Below are 26,592 nucleotides of genomic sequence, written 5' to 3'. Positions count from 1 at the left end.
TTCTAAGTTTTCTTGTATAAGAATAAATCTGAATTTTTTTTTTTTTTTAAATTTACAGCATTTGGCCCTGGCTAATTTCTCTTCTAAATAGTTTCCATCCCCGTGAAGATGATCTCTCAAATACTAATGGTAAGAGGTACCTAAATTGTGTATTGGTACCTAGAATCCATGAAAATAATGTCCTTCCAACCTGCAATCCCTGTTCTGGCAAGCCAGAACCAAGAGGAGCTTTCTCTTGCCTGCCAGTCTAGCCTAATTGGATAGTTCCAGGTCAGTAAGAGACCTTTTCTCAGAGGAGGTGGACTGCGTTCCCGAGAATGACATCTGAGGCTGTCCTGGCACACAGACATACCTGTGCATGTGTACACTCTGATCATCTAAATTGTCTTCATAGATAGTGCTGTGCTAAGCAGCATGGACCTTCTCCCTCTTCCATTATTAGTAATTTACAATAAGTCACTGGGTCTTTATAATACCAAAAATTATTTCTTGTACACTCTCACTGATATTAGTGTTGTCACTGGGTAACTTAAAGGTCACATGTAACCTAAATATTGGGCTTACTAGATTTGATAATAAAGCTCTGGAATCTTTAGGTTGGTTTTTTTGTTGTTGTTGTTTTGGTTTTGTGTTTAGGTTTTTCATGACAGGGTGACAGGGTTTCTTTACGTAGATCTAGCTGTCCTGTAACCAGGCTGCCCTTCAACTCAGGGCTCCACCTGCCTCTGCCTCCTGGGTGCTGGGATTAAATGTATTGCCACGCCTAACTAAGTTTGTAAATTCTTGAGAGAACAGATGAGGAAGTTCTTTCTGCCCAGCAACTTGAGTGTTTTGTATTGTATGTTAGGGCTATCTAGGGATCAGAGGCGACAGGCAGGGTTTCTAAAATACTTACAATTTCTGGTGTCTTCCTTTTTTAGCCACACCACTTCCAGAGGAGTTTGAATTACAAGGATTCTTGGCTTTAAGACCTTCTTTCAGGTAAGGAGCTTTGAAGAGACTCCAGTGTTAAAATTTGTAGGAATCTGGCCTACCTGTAGAGGAGCCTTTGATTTGTCCCAACTGTGTCATCTTTCTTTAACATCTATTTATTTGTTTGTTTATTGGTCTGGGCGTCGTGAGTGGGATGTGGGCATGGTTTGCATGTGAGGGTTCAATGAGAGACCCTGTCTCAAGGGAATAAGGCTAAGAGTGATAAAGATACCCGTAGTTCACTCCATGTAAGTATGTGCATGTTTTCTTGTACCTTACACATATCAGTTTTACAAGAAAGGGATCCCCTTCTGCAGCCCTCCCGCACGCTCCCCCACCCCCACCCCCACCCCCACCCCCGTGGTCTCTCCCTGCCCTCTTGGTCTACCTTCTATCTTATTCTCTCTTACTACTATGCTTCACAGTGTATCTCCCACTGGTTTTGGTGGTTTTCTTTTTCTGTTTCTTCCCAAATAGCTGTCTTCCTTTAGCCTACTAACATGGCAAGTGTGGTTTGTTTTTGCTATTGTTGTTATTGTTACTGGTATTTTTGTTTTGTTTTGTTTCATTCTATAAAATAAAATTCACAGGCAGTCTCCCTCCATCTTTTTCTTAAGAGCAATGTGGGCTGCCCTTACTGACTTCAGGTTTACTTATTTCTCAGCCTGCTACTGAAAGCTGTCCCTGTCATCTTAGTTACCATTCTAATGACTTTGTTCTTAAGCTATGGATTTATTTTTTTGTTAGCTACTTTAAGCTGCTACACTGTGAAACAATAATCCTGAAATATAACCGTAAGCTTTAACATCTAAAAAGTTAAAGAAAAAAAAACAGTTTAGTCACAAATACTGTTTGACATCTTTGTAACAGTTTATCATTCCTGCTTTAATAATTTTTAAGCAGTTGTTAAATAATTTGCCTTTTAATTCTTGTAGCATGAGGTCTGTTGACACACTTTATTCGGCAATTCAGAAATGAGAAATGCCTTTTTTTTCCCTCATCAAGGGTTATAATCTTATTACCAAAATGTCTCTGATAGCACTGTCAGGTGACTTCTGACAGCGTCTCATGACAAAATCAAAAACTCAAGTTCTACAGTTATTCTGGGATCTCCTTTAGCTTGATGTCCAAGTTTGAGAACAGTCCACCTCTTGTTGCCTCCTCACACCGTCAGCTCACTCACTCACTCGCTTATTCGCTCCCTCCCTCACTTACTCACAGTCAGCTCTCACACCGTCCAGCTCTTTGCCCCTCTGCCCTATTTTCTGCCTCTTCTTTCCCCCTCCCCTTTATTTATATTTACTGTACACTCAGCTGTGTCCCTCTGAATGGCTCTGTATTTTTCTCTATATGCTTTGTTCGTGCTGCACTAGAACGTCGACATCTGCTCCTTGGCCTTTTCTCTACTGTCTTGGTCAGTAGTTCTGCCTGATAAGCTCCAGCTCAAGTGTCGCTCAGAAACCATCCCATAGTTTTTGGGAAGGAATTCAATTCTTTCACTTTCTTTTTTATTCTTTATGTGGTTTTATTACAAGGTTTACCAGGTTTAATTTTAAATACTTTTTTCCTGAAGATGCTTACTGTTTTTCACTTACCTTTGTGTTCTTCAGCCTAATTTGCTTAATTGCATTTTGGTTTGGAGATATGCATGATTTCATTATGAAAAGCCCAGAGTGTCCTGCCTCCATCTCTGAAATGCCAGAATTAACAGGCATACACCATCACCCTTGACTCTCTTTTAAAATTAATGACAGGAGATCTCAGGAGCCCTTTCCACATTGGTTTGCTCTCTGTCCCTATGCTTTATGACAATTGCACATTTTTCTGATTTAGAGAACAAAAAGTACAGTGATGGTTTTTGTAATAGGTACCCCAGGAGCTAGAGATATGGCTAAGAGCACTCTTTGCTCGCAAAGGACCCAGGTTTGATTCCCAGTACCCATGTGGCAACTCAAAAGCACCTGAAACTCCAGTCCGAGGGAATCCAATGCCCTCTTCTGGTCTCATGAGTATCAGGCATACATATAGTGCAAATACATACATATAGCAAAACACTTCATGCACATAAAAAATAAGAAATGTGCATCAGAGACCCTTACCACTATGTTGTTGTTGTCTGAGACAGGGTTTCTTTATGTAGCCTTGGCTGTCCTAGAACTAACTTGGGAGACCAGACTGGCCTCAAATTCACAGATACCCACCTGCCTCTGCCTCCCAAGTGCTGGTATTAAAGGCATGCATTAAAGGTATACAGCCTGTGTATAGTGATTAAGATTAATATGATGAACCTTGATTTTATTTCCTGCTTTGTTTCTTTTATTTGGAAGTATAAATTCAAGCAAATACAGTTGATTATAGTCTGTGTGGAAAATAATGTATTTACATTTGGTTTCCTGGAAATTTTCTTCAGTATTTAATCTTCTATAATATGCTATGTCATTTTTAGGAACTTGGATTTTTCCAAAGGCCATCAGGGTATTACAGGAGACAAAGAGGGTCAACAACGACGAATACGACAGCAGCGTTTGATCTCCATAGGGAAATGGATTGCTGATAACCAGCCACGGTATGACCATGGCCTGCTCCTGCATTCCTTTCAATCCCTTTATCATCACACACGTGTATACTAATGGTATAAAACTATGGAGGCTGGAGAGATGGCTCAGAGGTTCAGAGCACTGACACTGACTGTTCTTCTAAAGGTCCTGAGTTCAAATCCTAGCAACCATATGGTGATTCACAACCATCTGTAATAAGGTCTGATGCCCTCTTCTGGGGTGTCTGAAGATACAGTGTATTTATATATAATAAATAAATCTTTAAAAAAAAAAAAAAAAAAACCTATGGTGAACTAAGACAGTATTGGTAGCATATCTTGTTAGGAGCCAAGTGGTCATAACCATCTGTACTATTTGGATTGGGTTGGATATTGTTGGGTCTAGTGGGTGATTAGTTTGGCACGGATGTGCTGGTCAGTTTCACTCAGTACAGCAAGGCCATGCATGCTTTTAGCACTAGTTAAAGACAAAGCAACGAGGTTACTGGTGCAATGAGAAGAACACAAATTTTGGAGTCGGTTAGGTTCATGATCAGTTTCTGGCTTTGATCTTTTCTGTGAACCTGGCATCTTCCTGATGGGACATATCCTGTTCAGAGTCAGATACTATTATTTCTTAATGTTTGTATTTAAACTCCTGCCATGCTCTGTGCACTTTTGAATGCTTGCATGCGTAAATAAACTTAGACCATTTCTGGGCTTCACTTCATCTATAAGACACCTCCCTTAATAGGCTATGTCAAGGACTTAGACTAGTGTCTTAAATCATGCTCAGTAAGAGTAACCACGATTATTAGAAGGGGGAAAAGAGGAGACTGTGATGTGCTGATGTGAAATATAGTCACAAGAGTCTCGGTTACTGAGTAATACTGGGTTTTTTGCTATAAAAATAATTGTTGGGGCTGGTGAGATGAAGTCTGCTCTTCTAAAGGTCCTGAGTTCAAATCCCAGCAACCACATGGTGGTTCACAACCATCCGTAATAAGGTCTGATGCCCTCTTCTGGAGTGTCTGAAGACAGCTACAGTGTACTTACATATAATAATAAATAAATCTTTAAAAAAAATAATTGTTGAAGCTACACACAACTGAGTTACTTATCTTTGTAGCTTATGTTTTTATATATATATATATTAATTTATTCTTGCTTTTTTAGGCTGATTCAGTGTGAAAATGAGGTAGGAAAATTGTTATTTATCACAGAAATCCCAGAATTAATACTAGAAGACCCCAGTGAAGCCAAAGAGAACCTCATCCTACAAGAAACATCTGTGATAGAGTCACTAGCTACGGATGGGAGCCCAGGACTGAAATCAGTGCTGTCTACAGGCCGAAATCCAAGCAACAGCTGTGACTCAGGAGAGAAGCCAGTGGTCACCTTTAAAGAGAACATCAAGCCACGAGAAGTGAACAGAGACCAAGGAAGAAGCTTTCCTCCCAAAGAGGTGAGAAGGGACTATAGCAAAGGAGTAACTGTAACTCAGGATGACGGACAGAAGGACAGCAGCAAGAGGAGAGCTGAGACCAAGAGATGCACCTTAGGAAAGTTGCAGGAAACAGGAAAGCAGAGTGTGGCAGTGCAGGTAAGCTGTATTTGAACTATAAAGCAGGGAGAGAAGGCTCACACAACAAACGGCAATGTTTCTCGTGTCATTCATAAAGACCAGTACATTAGCCGTTCTGAAGCTTAAGTGCATTCTTTTACCTCATAGGAAGGTATGTATAGACAGAGCTGTAGTAGGTGGTGACTTTATCAATTTGAAGGAGTTCCTGTGTCAGTGAAGTTTTCTTTAAGTGCTCTACACAGGGTTGTATTTTTCTTTGGAAAGTATAATTACCAATTAATATAACAGAGGAGTTTTGGGGTTTCATAGCATCTAGTAGAATTAAAAGTATATCAAAGCTTTCTGTTGTTTTATTCTCCCCGCCCCACCGAGAGTTATGCAGGCTGGGTGTGATAATAAAATATACCTTTAAACTCAGCACTCAAGAGGCAGAGGTATGTGGGTCTTTGAAGTAAGAGACCAAGTCTGGTCTACATAGTAAGTTCTAGGCAAGCTAGGGTACATAGTGACCCTATCTTAAAAACAAACGGGGGGGGNGGGGGCTGGAGATATAGCTCAGTAGTTAAGAGCACCAGCTGTTCTTCTGGAGGTCCTGAGTTCAAATCCCAGCAACCACATGGTGGCTCACAACCATCCGCAATGAAATCTAATGCCCTCTTCTGGAGTGTCTGAAGACAACTACAGTGTACTTGCATTTAATAAATAAATAAATCTTTAAACAAAAAACAAACACGGTTCACTGTACAAAGTAAAACTTAACTTTTTTGGTTTTTGTTTATTTTTTTTGTTTTTTGTGGGTTGTTTTTTTTTGGTTTTTTTTTTTTTTTTTTTTAGAAAACTGAAGCACCTTTTCTCTACATTATACCTGTTTGAGCCAGTGATGTTATACAGTAGCAGTATCCTGATTCAGATATTGGTAAAACAAGAACTCAAATCTTGTTTGAGAAACCACGTCGCAGCTATTTGTAACCCTTTTTATACGTTTCCAAAAGGAATACTGTTAATGTCATATAATACAAAAGGATCTTGACTTTTATTAATGCCATCAATGTTTTGATGACTCTGTAAGAAGTTGTATGGTTTGTTGGTTCATTTTGACAAATGTAGATGTTTGCCTTGTGGGCCTCTACTGCAGTGGGCTGCTTATCAGCAAGAAGCCTGCCTGATAGAATGGCGGGGGCCGGGGGGGTGATGGCAACAAAATGTGGTTCCCGGTTTTTTTAATTTGTTTGTGTGCTCTGCCAGTACACTCATGTGTGCTCATGAAGGTGAGAGCACAACCTTAGGTGTCATCCTCAGGAAGGACATCTGTTTCCTTTGACACGGGGTCCCCCATTGGCTTAGAGCTCAGCATTGAGCTAGATAGTCATTGACCCGTCTTCCTGACTCCTCCTGGCCAGCACTGGGAGTGCTGCAGCTGGTATTTTTGTGTGGATTTGGAGATTGAATTCTCATTTTCATGTCCACAGGCATTTTACTAACTGTGAGCCATCCACTAAACTACACACATATACAGGAAATGGCCTGAAGAGAAGAGGGTATGAAGGAAAGGCAAAGAAAACAAAAAAAAAAACAAAAAAAAAAAACAAAAAAAAAACCCCACCGAATTAACTAGACCTGTTTGAGGACTAAGCCCAGCATCTTCTCTCTGTCTTCTGCAGTGACCTCCCAGTAAGACCCACTCTGATAATAAAAGTCTCCTTTTCTCTCCTCAGTCCCTCTCAAATCTACTGGGAGATAACAAAAGTAAATCTGGCATACAGGTATGCAGTACATTCCTGTAATCCCAGCACTTAGAAGACAGGCAGGAGGATTGCTACACATTTGTGGTCCGCTGGGACTACATAGCAGTTTCTAAGCTAGCCAAGACTACATAGCAGAACTTTGCCTCAGCAACACAACAGTTTGCAGACATAGGATTATCATGCTCTTTTTCTGTCACTATTTTCTTGCCTTTTGCTCAACTTTGAGGACTGCCCATGGCACCTCCTTGTTAATTTGATATTTAGAACTTTGGGCCTGTTTGTTGCTGCTGGAAGTATTCTTGTATTTGTTTAAAGAGTCTTAAGAAGTGCTACCTATGGGGGCTGGAGAGATGGCTCAGTGGTTAAGAGCACTGACTGCTCTTCCAGAGGTCCTGAATTCAAATCCCAGCAACCACATGGTGGCTCAAACCATCCGTAATGAGATCCGATGCCCTCTTCTGGTGCGTCTGAAGACAGCGACAGTGTCTGTGAACTCAGATATAATAATAAATCTTTTTTAAAAAATAAATTAAAAGAAGTGCTATCTAGTTAAAATTAAACCAGGAGCCATGGTGTGTCACCTCTGAGATAAGTTTTCATTAAATCACAATTCAGCATGAAGAGCCCTAGGTGAAGATTGTAAGGCATGCCTGTGGGTATGAGATATCTCACTTGTACAACAAATGATTTCTATGTTCCTTTTCCTTATTTTTCTGTGATTATAAAAAAGCAAAATAATTGTATTAGTAAATGAAAGCCCTTGTTTCTTTTTAATTTTCTTATATTAATGTAGATGGACATAGTAAAATTTTAATATTTTTCTTAGAGTAGGTGCTTCTTTCTAATACATAGGTAACAGGTTTTTATGGTTAGTTTTGGTTCTGTTGATTGTAGGTAAAATCCCAGACAGAACTAAGAAAGACTCCAGTATCTGAAGCCAGGAAAACTCCTGTCACTCAAACTCCAAGTCAAACGAATAATTCTCAGTTCATCCCCATTCATCACCCTGGAGCCTTCCCTCCTCTTCCTAGCCGACCAGGTAAATACACATTCTTCTGCCTGATGCCTTTAGTGTGGGGCTTTCTGTTCACTCACTGGTTACTTTGTAATCTTGGGGCAGTGTAACTAAGCTGAACTATAAAGGGAAAAGAAGTTTAGCTTCCCTAATGGTTAAGGGGCTCTGATTTAGTCATTTTTCTGTAGTTAACACACTAGTGCTGCTCAGTTACTATGAAGATTCCTCCATGCTGTCATTAAAACATGAAAGTATCTTTTTTGGGAGGGGGGGTTGAGACAGGGTTTCTCTGTGTTGCCCTGACTGTCCTGGAACTCAGAAATCCTCCTGACTCTGCCTCCCAAGTGCTGGGATTAAAGGCGTGCACCACCACTGCCTGGCAAGAGATCTTTAGAAGAGCAATTACTCTAATGTTAGAGGAAAAAGAAACCAATAGTCTATATTTCTTAATGTCATGTTAAAGACCTGCATGGCTCATTGTTGCTTTTTATAATATGTAAGAAACACCCTTTTCTCAAATTGTACACCTTTCTTTTGTCAAATTTCTTTAGAACTAAAGCTATGTTCTTCTGTTTTAAAGGGTTCCCGCCCCCAACATATGTTATCCCCCCTCCTGTGGCATTTTCTATGGGCTCAGGTTACACCTTCCCAGCTGGTGTTTCTGTCCCCGGAACCTTTCTTCAGTCTACAGCTCACTCTCCAGCAGGAAACCAGGTGCAAGCTGGGAAACAGTCCCACATTCCTTACAGCCAGCAACGGCCCTCTGGACCAGGGCCAATGAACCAGGGACCTCAACAGTCACAGCCACCTTCCCAGCCACCCCTTACATCTTTACCAGCTCAGCCAACAGCACAGTCTACAAGCCAATTGCAGGTTCAAGCTCTAGCTCAGCAACAGCAATCCCCTACAAAAGTCATACCAGCTTTGGGGAAAAGCCCGCCTCACCACTCTGGATTCCAGCAGGTGTGCAAAGTTACGTGTACTGTTGGCTTAGAATGGCAAGAAATGCTGAGGTAGTTCCATGTTTGACCATTCAATGAATACTACTTAAGTTTGTGTTGCTAGGAAGGCTAAATGTTTGCCCTCTTGCTTTATTTGTAAAGGGTAATAATGTTAGAACCTTTGTTCATGCTTCTTAATTGCTAGCTCTATTAAAAGATTTTCTGCAAATTGAATAGAAGTAGAATTGTAATCTTTAGGTTTAAGGTGAATGTGATACCAGTCTTAAATGTCATAATCTTGTTGCACTTGGAACAGAAGAGGGAACACATCCTGTCTTATGTACACATTCATTAAACTTCTTAAATAATTGAATTTAAAAAAGATGGGAGTTCAGAGTCCTTGTCTTCTCAAAATTCTCTGAAAACGTGCGGAAGCTACATTTTTGCCTAGAGTATTAACTGTCAATGAGATTGCAGTGTATCTTCATCTGGTTGACAGGCGTCTCTTTTTTAGTATCAACAGGCAGATGCCTCCAAACAGCTGTGGAATCCCCCTCAGGTTCAAAGCCCACTAGGGAAAATTATGCCTGTGAAACAGCCCTACTACCTTCAGACCCAAGACCCTATAAAACTGTTTGAGCCGTCATTGCAACCTCCTGTAATACAGCAGCAGCCTCTAGAGAAAAAAATGAAGCCTTTCCCCATGGAGCCATATAACCACAATCCCTCAGAAGTCAAGGTCCCAGGGTTCTACTGGGATTCTTCCTACAGCATGGCTGATAACAGAGCAGTAATGGCTCAGCAACCAAATACGGACCGCAGGAGCAAACGGTCACCTGGAGTCTTCCGTCCAGAACAGGATCCTGTGCCCAGGATGCCATTCGAGGTATGTCCTTTCCTATCACCAAGTTCTGTGGAGATCATCGCCAGTCTGTGGTTGTATACCTCGAGAATATCTCAGATACACACAGCTTTTTAAGTTGATACATAAAACGAATACATGTTTATGTGACGTAAACATTATAAAGACTAGGAGTTGGCCTCTTCAAAACCATGTGTTTGGAGAAGAGTTCAGTTGCTGAACTGTATTACTGAACTGTACTGGTCTGGCAGAAAAATTATCTAATGGCATTGTGATAAAGAATTCTGAGAAGAGCTCCTTAGTTGGGTTGAGTCATCTAAATTTAAAAATAGGTCTTGTGGGTATTTAAATAAATTACGTGGAACAAAGTCAGTTATCAAGAGAAGTGCATAAGGTTGGAAGCACTGTTGCCTGTGTTAATTACTCAATAGCTGCATTCGCGTCTGCGTCCTGCGCTGTTGGTGGTCTCACTCTTCTGTGTCTCTGTCTCTGTCTTCCTTCACTTTTGCCCATGCCACCTTTCACTTGTATTTCAGCCTTTTCCTCTGTGTCCTACGTCACAGTTATGTCTCTACCCTCGCCTTTAGTCATGTTATCTGACTAACCAATCTCGCTGCTATTCTTAAGTGCTTTTGTCCCTAATTGCATCTCACAGTGATCCTTTCTGTCACTAGGACCCCAAGAGCTCCCCTCTGCTTCCTCCGGACCTGTTAAAGAGTCTGGCTGCCTTGGAGGAAGAGGAAGAGCTGATCTTTTCTAACCCTCCTGATCTTTACCCAGCTCTGCTGGGTCCTCTCGCCTCTCTTCCTGGACGAAGCCTCTTTGTATGTATTTGACATAATTCTGCTTCTTGCTCTAACCACAGCTTCTTTTCTGAGGTTTTTATAATACTTGTGTAGGTGAGCTCTTCTTTCTGGGGCTTTCCTCTGTTTAGGAATATAAAGTATGTTTCTGTATTGCTTAAAATTAATCTGATAATGTAGTAGAGCACAGCCAATTAGTAGTGGCTCTAGTACCCTCAAATTATAGAGTCATAGCCTAAATATATGTCAGTCAGAAAATGTCTTATACTGGTCTGCCCATACTCTAGGTGATACTGGCAAATTAACTTCTTTTTCAGGCAGTACATAAACCTAGACTCAAATATCAGATATTGTATAGTCTAAATTCAGAATTGGAATTGTAAAACAAAATGGATAAAAATGGAGAAACTGGGACTGGTGAGATGGCTCAGCGGGTAAGAGCACCCAACTGCTCTTCCAAAGGTGCAGAGTTCAAATCCCAGCAACCACATGGTGGCTCATAACCATCCTTAACAAGATCTGACTCCCTCTTCTGGAGTGTCTGAAGACAGCTACAGTGTACTTACATATAATAAATAAATCTTTAAAAAAAAAAAATTAAAAAAATGGAGAAACTGTTTGGAGAAAGGGTTTAAGACTATAAATGAGTGGCTATGGATGTAAATAGTCAGGATAATATAGAATAAAATGAAAGGATTGGTTACTGAGACTGTTTGAGAACAGTCTTCTAGACCCCAGGCTGCAGAATGTCACTCTGTATGCTCAGGAGTATTTACATCATTCTGAGGGTTTGGGGTATAAACATAATGAAACCGCCCCCCACTCCACACACACACACACACATCTTAAAACAACTTAAAAAGATTTTTGAGTTTTTCTTTCTAGGCTTTTCTTTCCTGTAAATATAGAGCAATAATCCATTAACCATAGAGTCAGGAAAGGTAGCTGCCATTCCTAGTATTTGAATTTGCCTGGGCAAGTTAGCAGTAAAGGCTTCCTTCCTTCCCTGAGGGCAGAAGCCTAGGAGCCATGCAGCTCAGCTGGGGTGGCTGCTGCTGCAGATGTACCTTTGTGTCCTTCTCCATTAACTCTTCCTGCTCCTGCTCATTTGCATGGAACTGGCCATGATAGAAAAAAATAGGACCTTTTCACATGTTTCTTGTGCTTTTTCTTTTTTTTCTTGCTTTTTAAAAAAAAATTTAAAATATTCTTTCCTATACTTAACATAGTTGATAATGTAATGCATGTGAAAATGCTTTACATGTAGTGGGTGTTCAGCAAATTATTAAACTGCTGTCTATTAACAGCAAGCCTTATATTCAGCTTTCTCTCCCCTGCTCCCACCCCCAGTCACTTTCTTAGGACCATTAAAAAGAAACTCAACTTAGTATATCACAAAGGCAGCTGCTTTAGAAAGCATGAAAACAAAACCAGCTATCAAAATGGATTTGAAAGGCTTTTTAAAGTCAATAATGTTTTAGCATTAGAAAGTAAAACCTGCTAGGATAATTTGTCCTTCGGGAATTCCTGAAGGTCATATCCAAAACCAATCCTGGTTCCTTCCTGTCAGCATCTCTGCACTAGACCGGATAAACCCAGAAAAGAAGGTTTTGATTTACCTGTGACAACTGGCACTTCGTTGGAGTCATTGTATTATCAGAGTGAACATACTATTAACCGTTCCTAAGTCCTCTCCCATGGGACAGGTAGATACATGTTTAAGTGTTAGTTTTTAACTTGAAAGTAGAAGAAATAACCTTTTTTTCCCCTCCCTGTACCTGGGACTGCAGAAATCCTTATTGGAGAAGCCTTCTGAGCTCATGTCACATTCATCTTCTTTCCTGTCCCTCACTGGGTTCTCTGTCAATCAGGTAAGCAAACTTGAGTAGTTCGTTTATGTGTGTTGTAGGCTGGGTTGTCTCTGATGGGGGTAGACTGTAGCCTGTATATCACAAACTTGAGCCTTTTACATTTCTCATCTATGCTCAATTTCTTAGAGCTTGGTTGACCTTTTTTTTTTTTTTTTTTTTTAATGGCCTCAGATCAGATAGTTTATATAGAGCAAAATACAAAGTTAAAGAAAGACATGAAAGTGAAAGAAGTTAAAGTCTTGGAGTTTGTCTTACTAAGAACTTTATAGGTCTGCTGAGCATCCATGAACATGACTTTCTTAAATCTCTTTTTCTGCGGTGTTAACTTAATCTTTAGGAAAGATATCCAAACAGCAGTATGTTCAATGAAGTGTATGGAAAAAACCTGACAACCAGTTCCAAGGCAGAACTGAACCCCTCAGTCGCCTCCCAGGAAACATCACTTTACTCCCTTTTTGAAGGGACCCCATGGTCTCCATCACTTCCTGCCAGTTCAGGTATCAACTCTAATACTTAGATTATAAAACTTGCCTTTCCTTTATCCATTTTGACTAAACATTAGTCAGATTCTATAATTAGAAGGTTTTTTTATATTATCATATATGGTTTCTCTTTTGAAATGTTTTGGGGACTTTTTATGTGTTTGCCCATGTGCCACATGTGTGCAGTGTCCATTGGGGCCAGAAAGAGGGTGTTGGATCCCCTGGAATTGAAGTTAGAGATGGTTTTGAGTTGCCATGAGGGTGCTGCGAGTCAGTCCTAGGTCCTGTGGAAGAGCACCCAATACCAATGCAAAGCCATCTCTCCAGACTCCTTTTATTTCAGCTTTATAAAGTCTTAATTTATAAGGTACAGTCAGACACAACAGTGATCAGACAGACTGCTTCATGGTCTTTGTTTGGCCTTTTCTCCAAAACCTTCTTATAGTGCTTTCATTCAAATTTTGACTACCACATCTGAAGGAAATGTTAGTTCTTGGTTTGGTGTGGGAAATCCCTATTTATGTTCATACATTGCTATTATTCAACAGATCACTCGACACCAGCCAGCCAGTCTCCTCATTCCTCTAACCCAAGCAGCCTGCCCAGTTCTCCTCCAACGCATAACCATAATTCTGCTCCATTCTCTAATTTTGGACCCATTGGGACTCCAGATAACAGGGATAGGCGGCCTGCAGATAGGTGGAAAACTGATAAACCAGGTGAGATCCACATTTCTCTATCTACCAGGTGAAGGGGAGTGACTTGTTCTGATTTTGCCTGAAGTTTGCTATTTGCCACTTACAAAACATTTTGTATTCTTACCTATTGTTATCTCTTAGCCATGGGTGGTTTTGGTGTTGATTATCTCTCAGCAACGTCATCATCTGAGAGCAGTTGGCATCAGGCTAGCACTCCAAGTGGCCCCTGGACAGGCCACGGCCCCTCCGTGGAGGATTCCTCTGCTGTCCTCATGGAAAGCCTAAAGGTGAGTGGTCCCGAGGCTCCTGCTGCAGCAGTGTCCCTGCTTTTACCCTGGATTGAGAGGCATCTGAGTGTGTTATCAGGGCATCTAAAATGCTAGATCGTTTAGTTTCATCCTAATGTTAAATCCTGTTAAGTTTGAGTTTAGCCTTATTCGACTTATTAAGAGTATGTAATTTTAAATGTTTTGTTTGCCTAAAGCCTTATATTAAACTTATTGTCATGCCATATGAACTTTACTTACAACATACTTGACTTGACTTAAAACATAGTTTGGGCTGGACTTGTTGGTGCATGTAATTCCAGAAGAATGGTCGGAGTAGGAGGAATGACCCTGGTTTAAAAAGCTGTTTAAAAAACTTTAATTTCACTGTTCACAGTGTTAAGATTATCTTAGTTAGGAACTATCTAGACTTGAGAATTTGATGACTATTTGTTAGAGCTGAGTTGATTGGCATTTAGGAGGGATTTAAAGGACATATTTGTCTTTATGGGTGGCTGAGATTTAAAACAAATCCCTGTGAGACAGCTAAAGCGTCTCGTCTGCCCTCTGCTGACAAGGTTTGGGGCTGTTTTTCAGTCTATCTGGTCCAGTTCCATGATGCATCCTGGACCCTCCGCTCTCGAGCAGTTGTTAATGCAGCAGAAGCAGAAACAGCAGCGGGGACAAGGTGCCATGAATCCTCCACACTGAGGCCACAGGAGCGACCCAGGGAATGAAGGCTCCATAAACCATGGCATGTTGGGTTTGCAGGACTGGCCCACACAGTCTCTGCAGGTGGCAGCCCTCTTGTCTGTTTCTTGCTGTCGAGAGGGTGTAAGTGTTCCACCAGCCCGCTGAGTGTGCACGAAATGTTCGCAGTGCAACAAAAAGAACAAACCATCAGGAACTCTGGTTCCCCCGGGGCTTTCCGGAGGGAGAGAGGGCTGCTGTTTGTCCCACTCGGTTACTGTAGCACGCCTCTCACCTTCTCCACCGCGCATGTCCCCAACACGTGGGAAGTGGAAGCTGAGGAGGGAAGGCAGATGGGAGAAGCCAATAGGAACTTCTCAGTCCTTTTTCCCTCTTTGGGGAATAAAATAGGAATCCATTATGAGTGCTTTGCTGACTGAGAATGTAGTTGAAATTAATCTTAAACATCTTTTATTAATACTCTCAGTAGCAAAATATCACACTGAATTCTTCCATACACAGGCGTATTTCTAGTCAGTGTGGAGCAAAGACAGTCCCGTTTGCTGCTCCTGTGAGAGGTCGGTGGTGACAGGACAGGGAACTGACCTCTTAAGCCAGTGGGAGTGTTCCATAGGGAGGGTACAAGGCCTCTTAGAAGGTTCTGGGAGAGGCCTTCCTCCAGCCTGGAAACTCCAGCAGGAAATGCCCTTCACTCTGTAGGTGCTCGAGCCCCAATCGAGGATGCAGTGTGGGTAGTACTGCTGGCCTAGACCAGCAGATGGCTGCTGTACGATTTCAAATTCATGTGGTTGATTCCTACACTTTGCAGTAGCATAGCAAGCAGTCTCAGAAGGCAGGCTAGTCCATTCATGGCCTGGAAACCATTTTAATAGGTGGATGCTTTCAGTGTGGTTCTTTTTGTTGAGTTGGTTTTTGTGTACCCATCCTGCTTCCCAGCCTCTTGCATCAGTCTCCACCCTTTAGCCATATGCTGTACCGTAGTCATTGTTTTCTCCCTACTGTGTACAACATCTCACCAAGAAACAGCAGCATGGGGCCAGCACTTGGGGCCCAATAAGCCGGTCTGAAGAGGAAGGAAGCGGCAATGTGAGCATCGCTGCAGAGGAGCCGGGCTCTGCCCAGTCACGGGCTCCTGGCCTTCACCTCGAGGATGAAGTTGAAGGCCACAGGGACAGATGCACACTGTGCACAGAAGAAAACACAACAAATGCCACTTTGGAGAGGGCAAGAGAAAGGAATAAACTCTATTTGATATTTATTAGGAGGAAAGAGGACTGAAAATGTTCTGTGTAGGAACAGAAGAACGGACAGCATTTCTGTTAGTCATTTCCTGGAAAAGTAATATTTTAATGGGAAATTATGGAAACAATCTAAATGTCCATTTGCTGTGCTAGGGTAGGGATTATTTTCTGGGAGGTTGTGTGTGTGTGTGTGTGTGTGTGTGTGTGTCCCACACATGGCTATCTACTCTCCCAGAGGGCAAGGGCTAAGTGTGGGAATTAGTGTGGAGCTTAGCTGAAGGACAGCTGTAGAGCAAAGCACATCCAGGAGGCCCAGGTGTCACTGGGGTCTGGGCAGCCCCGAAATGCGATGGGGTAAGGTATTGCTCATTGCTCTTCAGAAAGAGTGCTTGAAGCCCCAGGCTTACTCTATTGCTCTTTTAGTTTGACATGGTATTTGGGTTTCTTTTTGTTTTGTTTTGTTTTGTTTTTGAAAGGTCTGAAAGTGAAACCCTTCACTAAATGGCAAAAGAAACTGTCTGCTGCTCCAGTCCTTCCCTGTGTCCATCTTTGTCCTCTCCCTGTCCCTTCCCTGCTACCTTCACCCAGTTTGTGTATGTAAGCTCTGCATTCAGACAGCTGCAGCATTCCGAGGTTGGAAATGTCACTGATTCTTGCACCTTAGACCAGCCAACAGGTTTACCAGTTCCCTCCCTGCAGTACCCACTTCCCAGCTATAGCCCCAGTCTGCATGAGAATTTGGTGTTTGGAATGTTTATGACTCTCTTGGCGGGGTTCCTCGCCTTGCCATCCTCACTGTGGGGTAATGAAGAAGGGGAGGAGAATCTTCATCAACTGGTTTTGTGTAATAAACTTTCGTGTTTTGTTTTGATTTGATTTGATTTGGGGTTGTTTTTCCCCCCCGTCTGTCTGTCTGTGCAAGATCTGCAGCTGCTGAAATCAGCTTTGCCTTTAATTAAACCGTGTTCTCTCCAACCAGATCTGTGTGTAGAGGATTTATTCTACCTTAAAGGATAAAGCAGTAAAAATACAACTTAGAACTTCAACTGATCACTTGTCAGCAAGAACCAAAGATGGCCACAACTGGATAGGCGTGGGGATGGGTTTTGCTTTTCTTAGCATCCAGTGACTTGTTCTAGAAATGCTAGCTTAAAATGTCTGCCATAGCCAGATAGTGGTGGTGCACGCCTTTATCCCAGCACTCGGGAGGCAGAGGCGTGCTCTGGCCTGTAAAAGTCATAGAATCCGATGAAAGCCAACAGTGACGGCTGTTACCCGTGGGGTGGTTTGTCCAGAGGTTCCAAGAGCATGATAAATGTCCATCTGAGAAGACATAAAGGGCTATCGTTCTAAGAGTTTCATTCTCCTTGGGACTGGATGTTGTACTTCATGGGAACCTGATTCAGTCTGCTTAATAAGTTGTCTGTGTATGCCTTCAGGATTACATATAAATTTGCTTTGAGCTTCTGGAACCCAAGCTATTAATAAAGAATGTTTTTTCCACTGAACTGTTGGACTTGGACACTGGCTGTCCTGTTTTCCCAGCAGAAAGGTGTGCCCATTGGTGTGTAGCTCTGGGAATTCTGAAGTACATTCACATAGCCAACACATACACCAACACACACACACAAACCTTCATTTCCCTTCCAGAAAATTTGTCTCCCCCTTCTCCATCTGTAAGGAAACCTTCTGAGTTGTCATATTGCCATGTGGCAGGTTCAGTTTTAATAGGGAAATGTTAAGTTAGTCTACATTTACAAACTGGTGTGTCTGTGTGTGGCACAGCAGAGATGGGTATGTCTTGCAAGGAAAAAAAAAATCCTTTAGCTTCGTAGATTCTAGACTTCTCTGGGAATGCCTTCCAAATTCTTAGCTGCACATCCTTCAACAAAAGCCTTAGGGAAAATGCCAACTTTTCCTTTGCACTCCCCTTCCAGCCATTCTTCATTCACTGGTAAAAGCAAAATATACACTGATTACTAAAAACGGGAAATACTGTACCATCTTGAGTAGTCCATCGACCCTATTGGTCATCCCATGTTCCCATTTATGGCAGCAAAATAACTGGAAAGTAATTTGAGGTTAAAGTGAATATTAGACTTACCAACTTAACGGGTTTCTGTTGTAGATGTAATCAATACACAGTAAAATGTAGGATGAATAAGACTGAACATGAATCCTCAGGTCAGTTTTTTTTTTTTTTTTTAAGAAGCAATTTTATCTGAGCTCTGCTAGAATTCATTTTGATAACATGAAAGGGCAAATTGGTAAGTGCCATAATTAAGGTTCATCAAGGCCTTAAAAATTGGAGCTAGTGATAGATTTAGTACATTTGTAAAAAATATACATTCTAATAGCTCGTTAATAGGCTTTTAATAAAATACAGGCACTGTTACTAAATATACACCAGGTCTCACAGTAACAGTTACTATTGTCTCCATTTTTACTAAGGACAAGGCTATTCAGAGAGTTTAATCGTTCATCGAATTGGACCACATAAGTTCATTATTATGTAGATAGACCACGGCAGCATTCTGAAGTTATCTTTGGGTACTAGAACCTTGGTGCCTTCAGAAGTTATATAGTTGGGCAGAGCATAGTGGTGCACACATTTAATCCCAGCACTTGGAAGACAGAAAGAAGCAGGTAGATTTCTTGAGTTCCAGGTCAACCAGGGCTACATAATGAGACCCTGTCTTAAAAATTAAAAACAAAGATCAATAGTGTGGGAGTGTGAGCAGGCATTAGTTTTCCCCAGCTTCTCTCTGGAGACAAGTGCAAACCACTATCTTCATCTTTCCTGTTTGTAGATGGGTATGGGTTGGAAGCATCTTGTTCACCTGGGTTTTAAGAATGTCTTAGCCAATGTCTATCTGCAGAGAATCCCAGCAAGTCACAAACAAATTAAAGTTTAGGAAATACTTTATAAATGGAACAAACCATTTGTGACTGTTGGGAGCAGTTGAACTCACTCCCAGCTCCATCTATGGCAAATTCTGTCTCCCATTGTTACCTTGAGTTCCACCACAGGGGGCTACTTCCAGCTTAAACCCTAGACTTCCATGAGTCATAGGATAGTGTCTATGAAAGATTTTTCTTGTGTGTCACAAAGTGGTGCTGAGTTCTTAAGCCCAGTCCTTACTGATTTCCCAATTTCTTTTGAAAGAAAACTTTTTTTCTCTACTCTCTCCAGATAAGCTTCAAGTCTCACTTGCTCTATTGAAATCACTTATTCTAATCAGCTGTATGCTACTGTGCATTATTTTTTTTTTTAGATTTATTTTATGTATATGAGTATACTGTAGCTGTCTTCAGACACACCACACAGAAGGCGTCAGATCCCATTACAGATGGTTATGAGCCACCATGTGGTTGCTGGGAATTGAACTCGGAACCTCTGGAAGAGCAATCAGTGCTCTAAACCGTGAGCCATCTCTGCAGCCCTGCTACTTTACATTACTGATGCTCAGCATCCGTGAACAGATAGAGATATAAGGCTCACCCGAATTACAGCAGTGCTTCCAGGTCATAATTAGACCAGGATCACCTGGGAACTGCTGAGAAGTGCAAATGACCTAGACCAAAGATCTGGAAGATCTGAGCCAAAAAACTTAACCAGTCAAAGGATGCTTAGGCATAATGAACTTTGAGAATCACCAAAGACTTCAGTTACTTCTTCACTTTTGTGTGGGGAAGAGATTGTTGTGTGTGCCTGCAAGTGAGAGTGCACATGCATATGTTGTATGAGCCTCTGCACACACAAAGGTGAGAAAAAGTTGAGTGTCCTATCTGTTGTTCCTTTAAAATGGACTCTCTAAATCTGGAGCTGAGGTTCAGCAAGCCCCACCAAGCTGCCTGTCTGCTCTCAGAGCGCTGGAGTTAGAGATATAGATGGTGGCCACCCAGATTTTCACATGAATAGTACCTTCCCTGCCCATGTCACCGTGTAATCCCTAGGTTCCTAATAGGTAAGTCACTGACAGTTGGCTGCTTCTGCAGCAGAATGGGCCTCCCCTTCTCTCTGGAAAGTACTTGATGGTTTCTAGCAGAGACAGAATAATTCCATCCAGTTACATTCTGGAAGAGTCTGTATGTTGTCATTATTTTGTGCCAAGTAAAGTCAAGGACAGGAGAAAGCCACACACTTGCTTTTGCTTCCTCTTACCAAAAGCTAGGAAGTCAGTTGAAACCATTGGCTAAGAGTTAATGTTTTCCTTTGTCTACCCTTAACTTTGGTTTTGCTGATACATGCATGCCTCTGATTCTGTGGCCGTGGGGTAACACTTACCATGTGACAGTACCAGGATTACATCTCCTTCCACAAATTCCAGGTCTTCTGGCTGGGCAGCCTCATAACTGAAGATTGCTACCACCTGGGTCCCCTCCTTAGGCTGAGGCTCTGTAGTCTGCTTACTGGCATCAGAGTTGTCCCTTTCCTTGGGTTCATCAATAAAACCTTGATCACCCTGAAATGGTAAGGGGCCTATTTAATCATTTGTGGCCAGCAAATATTGAAAACCACTAAAGGAAGCAATTGATGCTCAATACTTCCTTATAAGCCTAAGACATTCTATGAATACTGAATGTTTGGGTAAATGAAACCGAAATGTGTGCAGAACCCTATGTAGCCTTAAATTGCCTTACATAATAAACCTTAACAACAGTCCCAGGGTGGGCATTGTTCTTTACAGATTGGGAAATAATTTGAGCCACAAATGGCAGTCTGTGGTATAAATTCAGCTAGTTTTTATCATATTTGGGGGGGGGGGCAGATCAAAGGACAACTTTCACAAGTCACTTCTCTCCCACTATGTGGGTTCTGGGCTCAAGTCATCAGTCCAGACAGCAAATGGCTATTCCTACTGATCATTCTCCTATCCTTAACTAAGCTAGGCATTGAATTCACCCCTTTTTCATAGCACAAACACTAAAGATCTATCTCAAACCTACTAAGACAGTTTTCCTAAGAGCTAGCTCTAGGTAGGTGTGATACTCTCTAAAGCTGCAGAATGACTTAAAAATATTTTGAGACAGAGTCTTGAGTAGCTCAGGGTTGCCTGGAAGTCATATTTCTTGCTTTAGCCTCTAAGTTAGGAGATGACTGTGTGGTGCCATGCCTAGCTGTCTGTCTTCTTTAAGGTGGTCCAATGAGGTGGAAATAGCCCCACCGAGTCTGCACTGGTTTGATTTGGCTTGACCTAGTTTGGGTTTTGTCTTCTATTTTATGTGTTTTGCTTGCATGTATGTCTGTGTACCATGTGCATGCCTGGTGCTGCCATGTGGGTGCCAGGAATCGAGCCTGGGTCCTCTGGAAGAGCAGTCGATTAACTGCTGAGCCATCTCTATAGCCCAGTCCTAGATTCCTAGGTTTTTATACCTGCTCCCATTTACTAGCTGTGGGTTCCTAAGTAGCAGTGTAGTGTCTCTGAACCTGTTTCCACACCCAAAAGTTGAAACTTAAGAGTGAAATGAGGGGGCGTGACATCGTGACAGTTGGCCCACTGAATACTACTCTAGCAGGTCTGTTCATGGGACATGGAAGTACTGGAATCTGGCTGCTGATACATGTCACTTCACTAAGTGGACACACAGCGAATGGCAATTTGCTTTGCTTTTTCTAATTAGTGGATAAGAACAAGGTAACAGCCTCTATGGGCAACAGTGGCAAAGAACATCTGAAATGATGAGCCTGGATGGAGTTCCAAAGACTCATGTTGGGAGTTTAGGGGGAGATCGGTATACAGAGATAGATAAAGATTAGCCTCCTTGAAGGAATAATTCTGAAGATTTTAAGTGAGAGCATTCACATTTAGAGTAGAATCCTTTCTAGGCAAATGTTTCCTGACAGAGGAAATTGAAGTTATCCATACAGCAGATGCCATTTAACAATCGAAAGGAATAAAAAACGCCTGTCTAAAATCCACTTTATAGGCTGACAGAAAGCAAATGGAGTCACCTTAGGGGGACAAAATGAGAAGTGGCAACTTCTCTCTGGAAATTAAGGGACAAAGTGGAACTGTTCGCTCACCACTGTCACTGTTACTATCCCTCCTAACCTCTAACTTTTCTCCTGACTCCTAAGAATCTCATTTTAAAGTCGTGTGAGTCCTGTCTAGTCTTCACAGCTAGTAAGACAGCTTGGCCTTGTCACTGCAGGGCAGTGATGGAGCCAGACACTCCACCCCCACCCACCCACCCCACCCAGAGCAGCTCTGGTGTCTAGATCAGGTCACGTGACCTTTCCCTTATTTCCTAAGTTATAACCTGTGATATGCCTGTATGTATAGGAACACTAGGAACTTCTAAGAATTCCTTCCCAGAATGCACTTGGCTTGGGGTCACCATGAGCAGCTCTCAGGAGATGCCAGCTCTCAGGAAGAGACTAATACTCCTTTGTGAAATAAGTGCTCACTGTTACCTCTCATCCTCAAATGTTCCTCATAGGAACCTAAGGTGAAGAGCAGCTACGAGCTTAGCTCAGCTGTATCTTCAGGCCTGTCCTTGTTGCAAGTGATGGCCACCGTCCTTGACCCAGCCAGTCTAGTGGAGGCAGCTGGACGCTTGCTGTGCTCTTCTGGGCTGCACTCATCCGAAGCCCTCTATAACTGCTATCGGATGCCTGCTATAACTGGATGAGCCTGTAAGCCACAGTGTCCCCATCACTAAGCCAATGTGTGACATGCAGGAGATGTTGGAAATGGCCTTAGGTGCCCGGCCCCCTCCACTCACCACTGTATGCTCACACCAAAGAGTCAGACAGTAGTTTTTCACTTGGCCCCAGGCATCCTTCATGCTTTCTTCCGACAGGAGCATAAGCTCAGAGCTGTCCCGACGCTGGTAGCTGTTAGGGATGATGGAGAAGGACCAAGGCAGAAAGCATCAACACAGAAACATCCCATGATCCCATCTGCATCAGACAAGACTCACCCACCCCATCATCCACCCTGCTGCATCCCCAGCTGCCGGCTTCGTGGGGTTTACCTCAGTTTAGTGTGTTCTGGCAAGAGCTCCAGCTTCTTAGACACCATTTTCCGAAGCTGGCTGTAGGGGAGGCCGAGCTGCGTCTCCATGACCACTGTGTATTTGTAATGCACCTTGATCATGTAAGGCATAGGCACGCTGAGCTTCACTTCCTGAGGTAGGAGGAAGGAAGAACACCTTAGTGCTGAGGATGTTGACAGCATCCTGGACCACCACAGCCTCCCACCACTTTGTGTTTAGGCACCAGGAGCGCCCCAGGGGAAGTGGGGGTTTAATAAACAACTGGTTTTTACCAGTTAATAATAAATTTAATAAGTTAAAAAAATCAATAAACAACTGTATATTAATAAACAAACAGCCCATTTCTGCATTCCCTGAGAGTCCTTCATAGGGCTCCAGTCCAACGCACTGAGACAGAAGTTTCTACTGAGCTATGTGTCCAGCTAGGGGCTAGGATGACGTGTGTAGACGGAGCTCCAGGTAGCAACTGGTTCAACCCTTTGATATTCCATAGTCTTAGGAGAGATCCCACACTAGACAAGCCATGCTCACCCATCTTCTCCACTTGGAAACAGAAGGAAAAACTTACCTTGGGCTCTTCTTTTTGCTTGTGACCTAAATGGAAAAGGAGATGGTGAGTACTCACAGTGGCACCTGCCACCCACAATGCCCATCTCCCTACCCTTTCACATCCAGGGTGGATCTGGAGGAGTATAGAGGGCACAAATGTGTGAGCAGAGCTGGGGTCTGCTTCCAGGGAGCTGCAGGGAGGTAACTATGGCGACTGGCTCAAAGGCCAGCTGAGCCAGGAGGATCCAAGACAGAGGGAAGACAGATGTGTGATGAGCCCAGGCCCCAGGCAGAAGCACCAGAAAGATGATTACCATTTCATGGCCCTGTTTTGTATATGTTAACACAGCAGTGTGTGTATAAGAGAAGTCTGAGGCTGTTTACTACTACTGAGGATGTAAAAACCTCTGTGCAGCTGATTATTCGAATCCCTTGGGAACTTTTGCTAACATCAATCAAAGGCCTAGCAGCCAGGTACCCCAAGTTTTCCAGTGTTGTGTCCTCCAGACAGAAAAGGTAAGAAAAAACCTATGAGGGACACTGGACGGGGCCACCAAGGCATTTACATGTGGAGAAGGTGACATCTCTCAAGGGCAGATGTTCAGGATGAGAAGTGCACTCTGTAGGCAGAAGCCATGCTTGTTCACAGGGGACTTCTATCTAGGCAGGGTTGATCATGGGTCTCTTAACTTATATTTAAGTGGCTCCCAGGGGAGGAGGCATAGAGAACAAACCAAATGCATGAAGTAAAATGTTAATAACTGATGTGTTGTTCCATTTAAAATGTTTGTCTTATTGTGTGCATGTGATGCAAGGGCACATGCCCTGACATGCACAGAGGCCAGAGGCCAGCTCCTTTGTGTTGCTGATTCTCCAGTTCCTGCTTTATGGAGGCTCTGTAATTGTACTCAGGCCACAAGGACTGTGCAGCAAGTGTCTTTGACTGTGGAGTCACCTGGCTGGCCCAGAGCTGCTGTGTTTAAGTGAAGAGTGTTGTGGCACTCAGTGTACCCCGCCTCCAACTTCTCTGTAGGTTTGCAGCTTTCCAAATAAGTATGCAGGGGAGGGCCACCAAAGCAGTTTTTGGTCATTGGGTGGTCGTGCGCAGGATGGCTCTGCTGAAGCTCACGAGGAACAAAGAGTCATCATTTTCCCACCCCAGATTATGAGAAGTCCTTCTGGGAAGATTTCCCATCCACACCATCCAGTGGGCCTTTGTTCAAGCCATGAGGGCTCGGCTCTGCAGCCATGTGCAACTCAGTGGTTTGACAAGAGCTGAGGTGTGAAAATGCGCTTGCTGCAGCCTTTCTCCTCCCGCTGGCTTTAGGTAGTTAACAAAGGATCATCTGGTGACTGCTCTGATGATGGCCACTGATGGCCCCTTTACCTGCACTCATTTCTAAGCAGGTCACTGCCATTGTGTTTCAGTGGGATGATGGATGGTGCAGGCAAGACAGGGCTCTGGGAAAATGTAGTCATAAAGCAAGGTGCATGCTGGGTAAAACAAGGTGCATGCTGGGTAAAGCAAGGGAATTTTCTAAATGGCTCTGAAAACAGCTGTCGGTTTTCATGAAGCATCTGAGAGAGCTTGCTCCTTCCCCAGGGCCACCAACCTGGTGACAACTGGAGTCTTCCTGGGGGACTAGAATTAGGAGGTGGTGGAATATCGGATTCCGGAGAGGTATCTTCCTGGAGGTGGCAAAAGGAAACAAAAGGTCAGACAAAAGCATGAGAGGGTTTCCTTGGAAAGAAGCTGGATGCAAATGGCTTCCTAAAAGTGGAACGCTATGACACAGGGAGATGACACAGGAAAGGGACAAATTCTCAGGAGCAATAAGAACCCTAACGCCCACATACAAAAACCCTTTGCCATCTTTTCAGCCATGTTGAAAACCTACCAGTGTCGGGTGACACAGCACACTTCTGTCTCAGCTGCAGAACTTACTGAGAAAGAGAAAATTCCATTTCCCATTGGCAGGACATTTTCACCTTCAAAGCACCTCAATTCTACGACTCGGCACACGCTGTTCGTCAGTGTGAGGAGAGACTACAGGCTGTCTGTCATCAGAGTGCCAAGTAGCTAAGGATGACAAACTTCTGATCCCCCTGCCTCCACTTCCCATGTGTTAGGAGCATATGGCTTCCCGTCTGACTTGTGCCGCGCTGAGGATTGAGCCTACGGCTTCATGCATGCTATGTGAGTGCTCTCCCATTGGAGCTACATCCCCAACCCTTACTTTCCTTCTCAATGGCACTACCAACCAAACAATACCAACCAAACAAGCTGACTGTTCTCCCTGAAGAGACGGGCTTGGTAATACCTAGCCCTAACCGTTAGGCTTTGCTGCCTAAGTCTTCCTGACCAGGAGAACTCACAGAGGTGGGCCAGTCCAGTAGAATAACTGTTGCCTCCACTCGACACAGGCTCAGCTCTGGGCATCTGATACCAGCTAGAGTGGCCCAGAACTGTTGAGTCTTTCTTCCATGACGGGGAGGCCATCCCTTTCGAGAGTTGTGTGACAGGTGAGAGAAACAGGCTAGGTAGGCCTCAGCACAACAGTACCTGAGGCTGCGACTGAGGGTGAATCCGAAGCTCAACCGGCTCCAGGTAGTTGCAAGGGACAAGCCCCTTCTGCAGAAGGGTCACATTCCAGAATCCAGAAGGGAAAACAAAGACTCATTAGTACCCAGAGCATAGAACAGCCTGCAGCCACGGGTAGGGACATTACCCTTGGGAGTTCTGCAAATAATACAGCAGGTACTGTCTCTATGCCCTTAGCATCTCCCTGGAGCCACGCGTCCCCCACCCCCATACCTGTCCATTGAACATGACTGTGGCCCAGTTATCACTGCCCTTCTTCAAGACAAAGACGATGTTCCCAGGCATGACCTGTAGCTCTTCTGGCGTCTCTGGCACAAAGCCAAACAACACACGGTGTGCCTCGCCTTCCAGAGCCCTGAGAGGTACACAGAAGCCTGAGCCCACCATTCAGCGTGGACGTGTGTTCTGGAACACACAGGAGTTCCCCTTGTCCCAGGGAACACCTTGATGGGATCCAAGAACCCAAGAGATGGGTGAAGCCTTGTGTGCCCTATGCTTCTCCTACACCTACATACACAAATGTGATGATGCTCATGTAACAGCTGAACACACCGCACAACGTGCTTGTAACTCTCGCACAACGTGCTTGTAACTCTTGTAGCCTGTGGTGTGGCAGCAGATCCTGAATAAGTTCCTTAGTACTTAATGAATTGAACACTCTGTGTACCACACACACACACACACACACACACACACACACACACCCATTAC

The 26,592-nt window shown here is 43.2% G+C and overlaps 2 protein-coding genes across 12 annotated transcripts in view; one reads left to right on the top strand and one right to left on the bottom strand.

Annotated features, from left to right (window-relative positions):
* Smg7 (SMG7 nonsense mediated mRNA decay factor) overlaps positions 1-17,529 on the top strand; it is a 60,749-nt gene extending 43,220 nt beyond the window's left edge. For 2 of the 11 annotated variants that reach the window (XM_029539256.1, XM_029539261.1), the window contains exons 11-23: positions 59-129; positions 921-981; positions 3,419-3,538; positions 4,685-5,111; positions 7,733-7,877; positions 8,434-8,816; positions 9,309-9,680; positions 10,331-10,480; positions 12,250-12,330; positions 12,668-12,827; positions 13,361-13,531; positions 13,652-13,797; positions 14,374-17,529. In XM_029539256.1, the coding sequence (XP_029395116.1) occupies positions 59-129; positions 921-981; positions 3,419-3,538; positions 4,685-5,111; positions 7,733-7,877; positions 8,434-8,816; positions 9,309-9,680; positions 10,331-10,480; positions 12,250-12,330; positions 12,668-12,827; positions 13,361-13,531; positions 13,652-13,797; positions 14,374-14,487 (2,401 nt within the window). In that variant the 3' untranslated portion in view covers positions 14,488-17,529. The remainder of the gene's footprint in view (positions 1-58; positions 130-920; positions 982-3,418; positions 3,539-4,684; positions 5,112-7,732; positions 7,878-8,433; positions 8,817-9,308; positions 9,681-10,330; positions 10,481-12,249; positions 12,331-12,667; positions 12,828-13,360; positions 13,532-13,651; positions 13,798-14,373) is intronic. The other 9 variants (XM_029539257.1, XM_029539255.1, XM_021198938.2 and 6 more) reach the window with 7 other exon arrangements.
* Positions 17,437-26,592, bottom strand: part of Ncf2 (neutrophil cytosolic factor 2) — a 30,676-nt gene continuing 21,520 nt past the window's right edge. The window contains exons 8-15 of the mRNA XM_021198328.1: positions 26,095-26,236; positions 25,843-25,911; positions 24,893-24,968; positions 23,299-23,324; positions 22,710-22,861; positions 22,458-22,569; positions 20,017-20,194; positions 17,437-17,679 (exon numbers count right to left, since the gene is read on the bottom strand). Of these exons, the coding sequence (XP_021053987.1) occupies positions 17,567-17,679; positions 20,017-20,194; positions 22,458-22,569; positions 22,710-22,861; positions 23,299-23,324; positions 24,893-24,968; positions 25,843-25,911; positions 26,095-26,236 (868 nt within the window). The 3' untranslated portion in view covers positions 17,437-17,566. The remainder of the gene's footprint in view (positions 17,680-20,016; positions 20,195-22,457; positions 22,570-22,709; positions 22,862-23,298; positions 23,325-24,892; positions 24,969-25,842; positions 25,912-26,094; positions 26,237-26,592) is intronic.

Source organism: Mus pahari, chromosome 5 (assembly GCF_900095145.1).
Source record: "Mus pahari chromosome 5, PAHARI_EIJ_v1.1, whole genome shotgun sequence".
Lineage (NCBI taxonomy): Eukaryota > Metazoa > Chordata > Mammalia > Rodentia > Muridae > Mus > Mus pahari.
The sequence above is the reverse complement of the archived record's forward strand: the minus strand, read 5'-3'. Positions and strand labels throughout refer to the sequence as shown.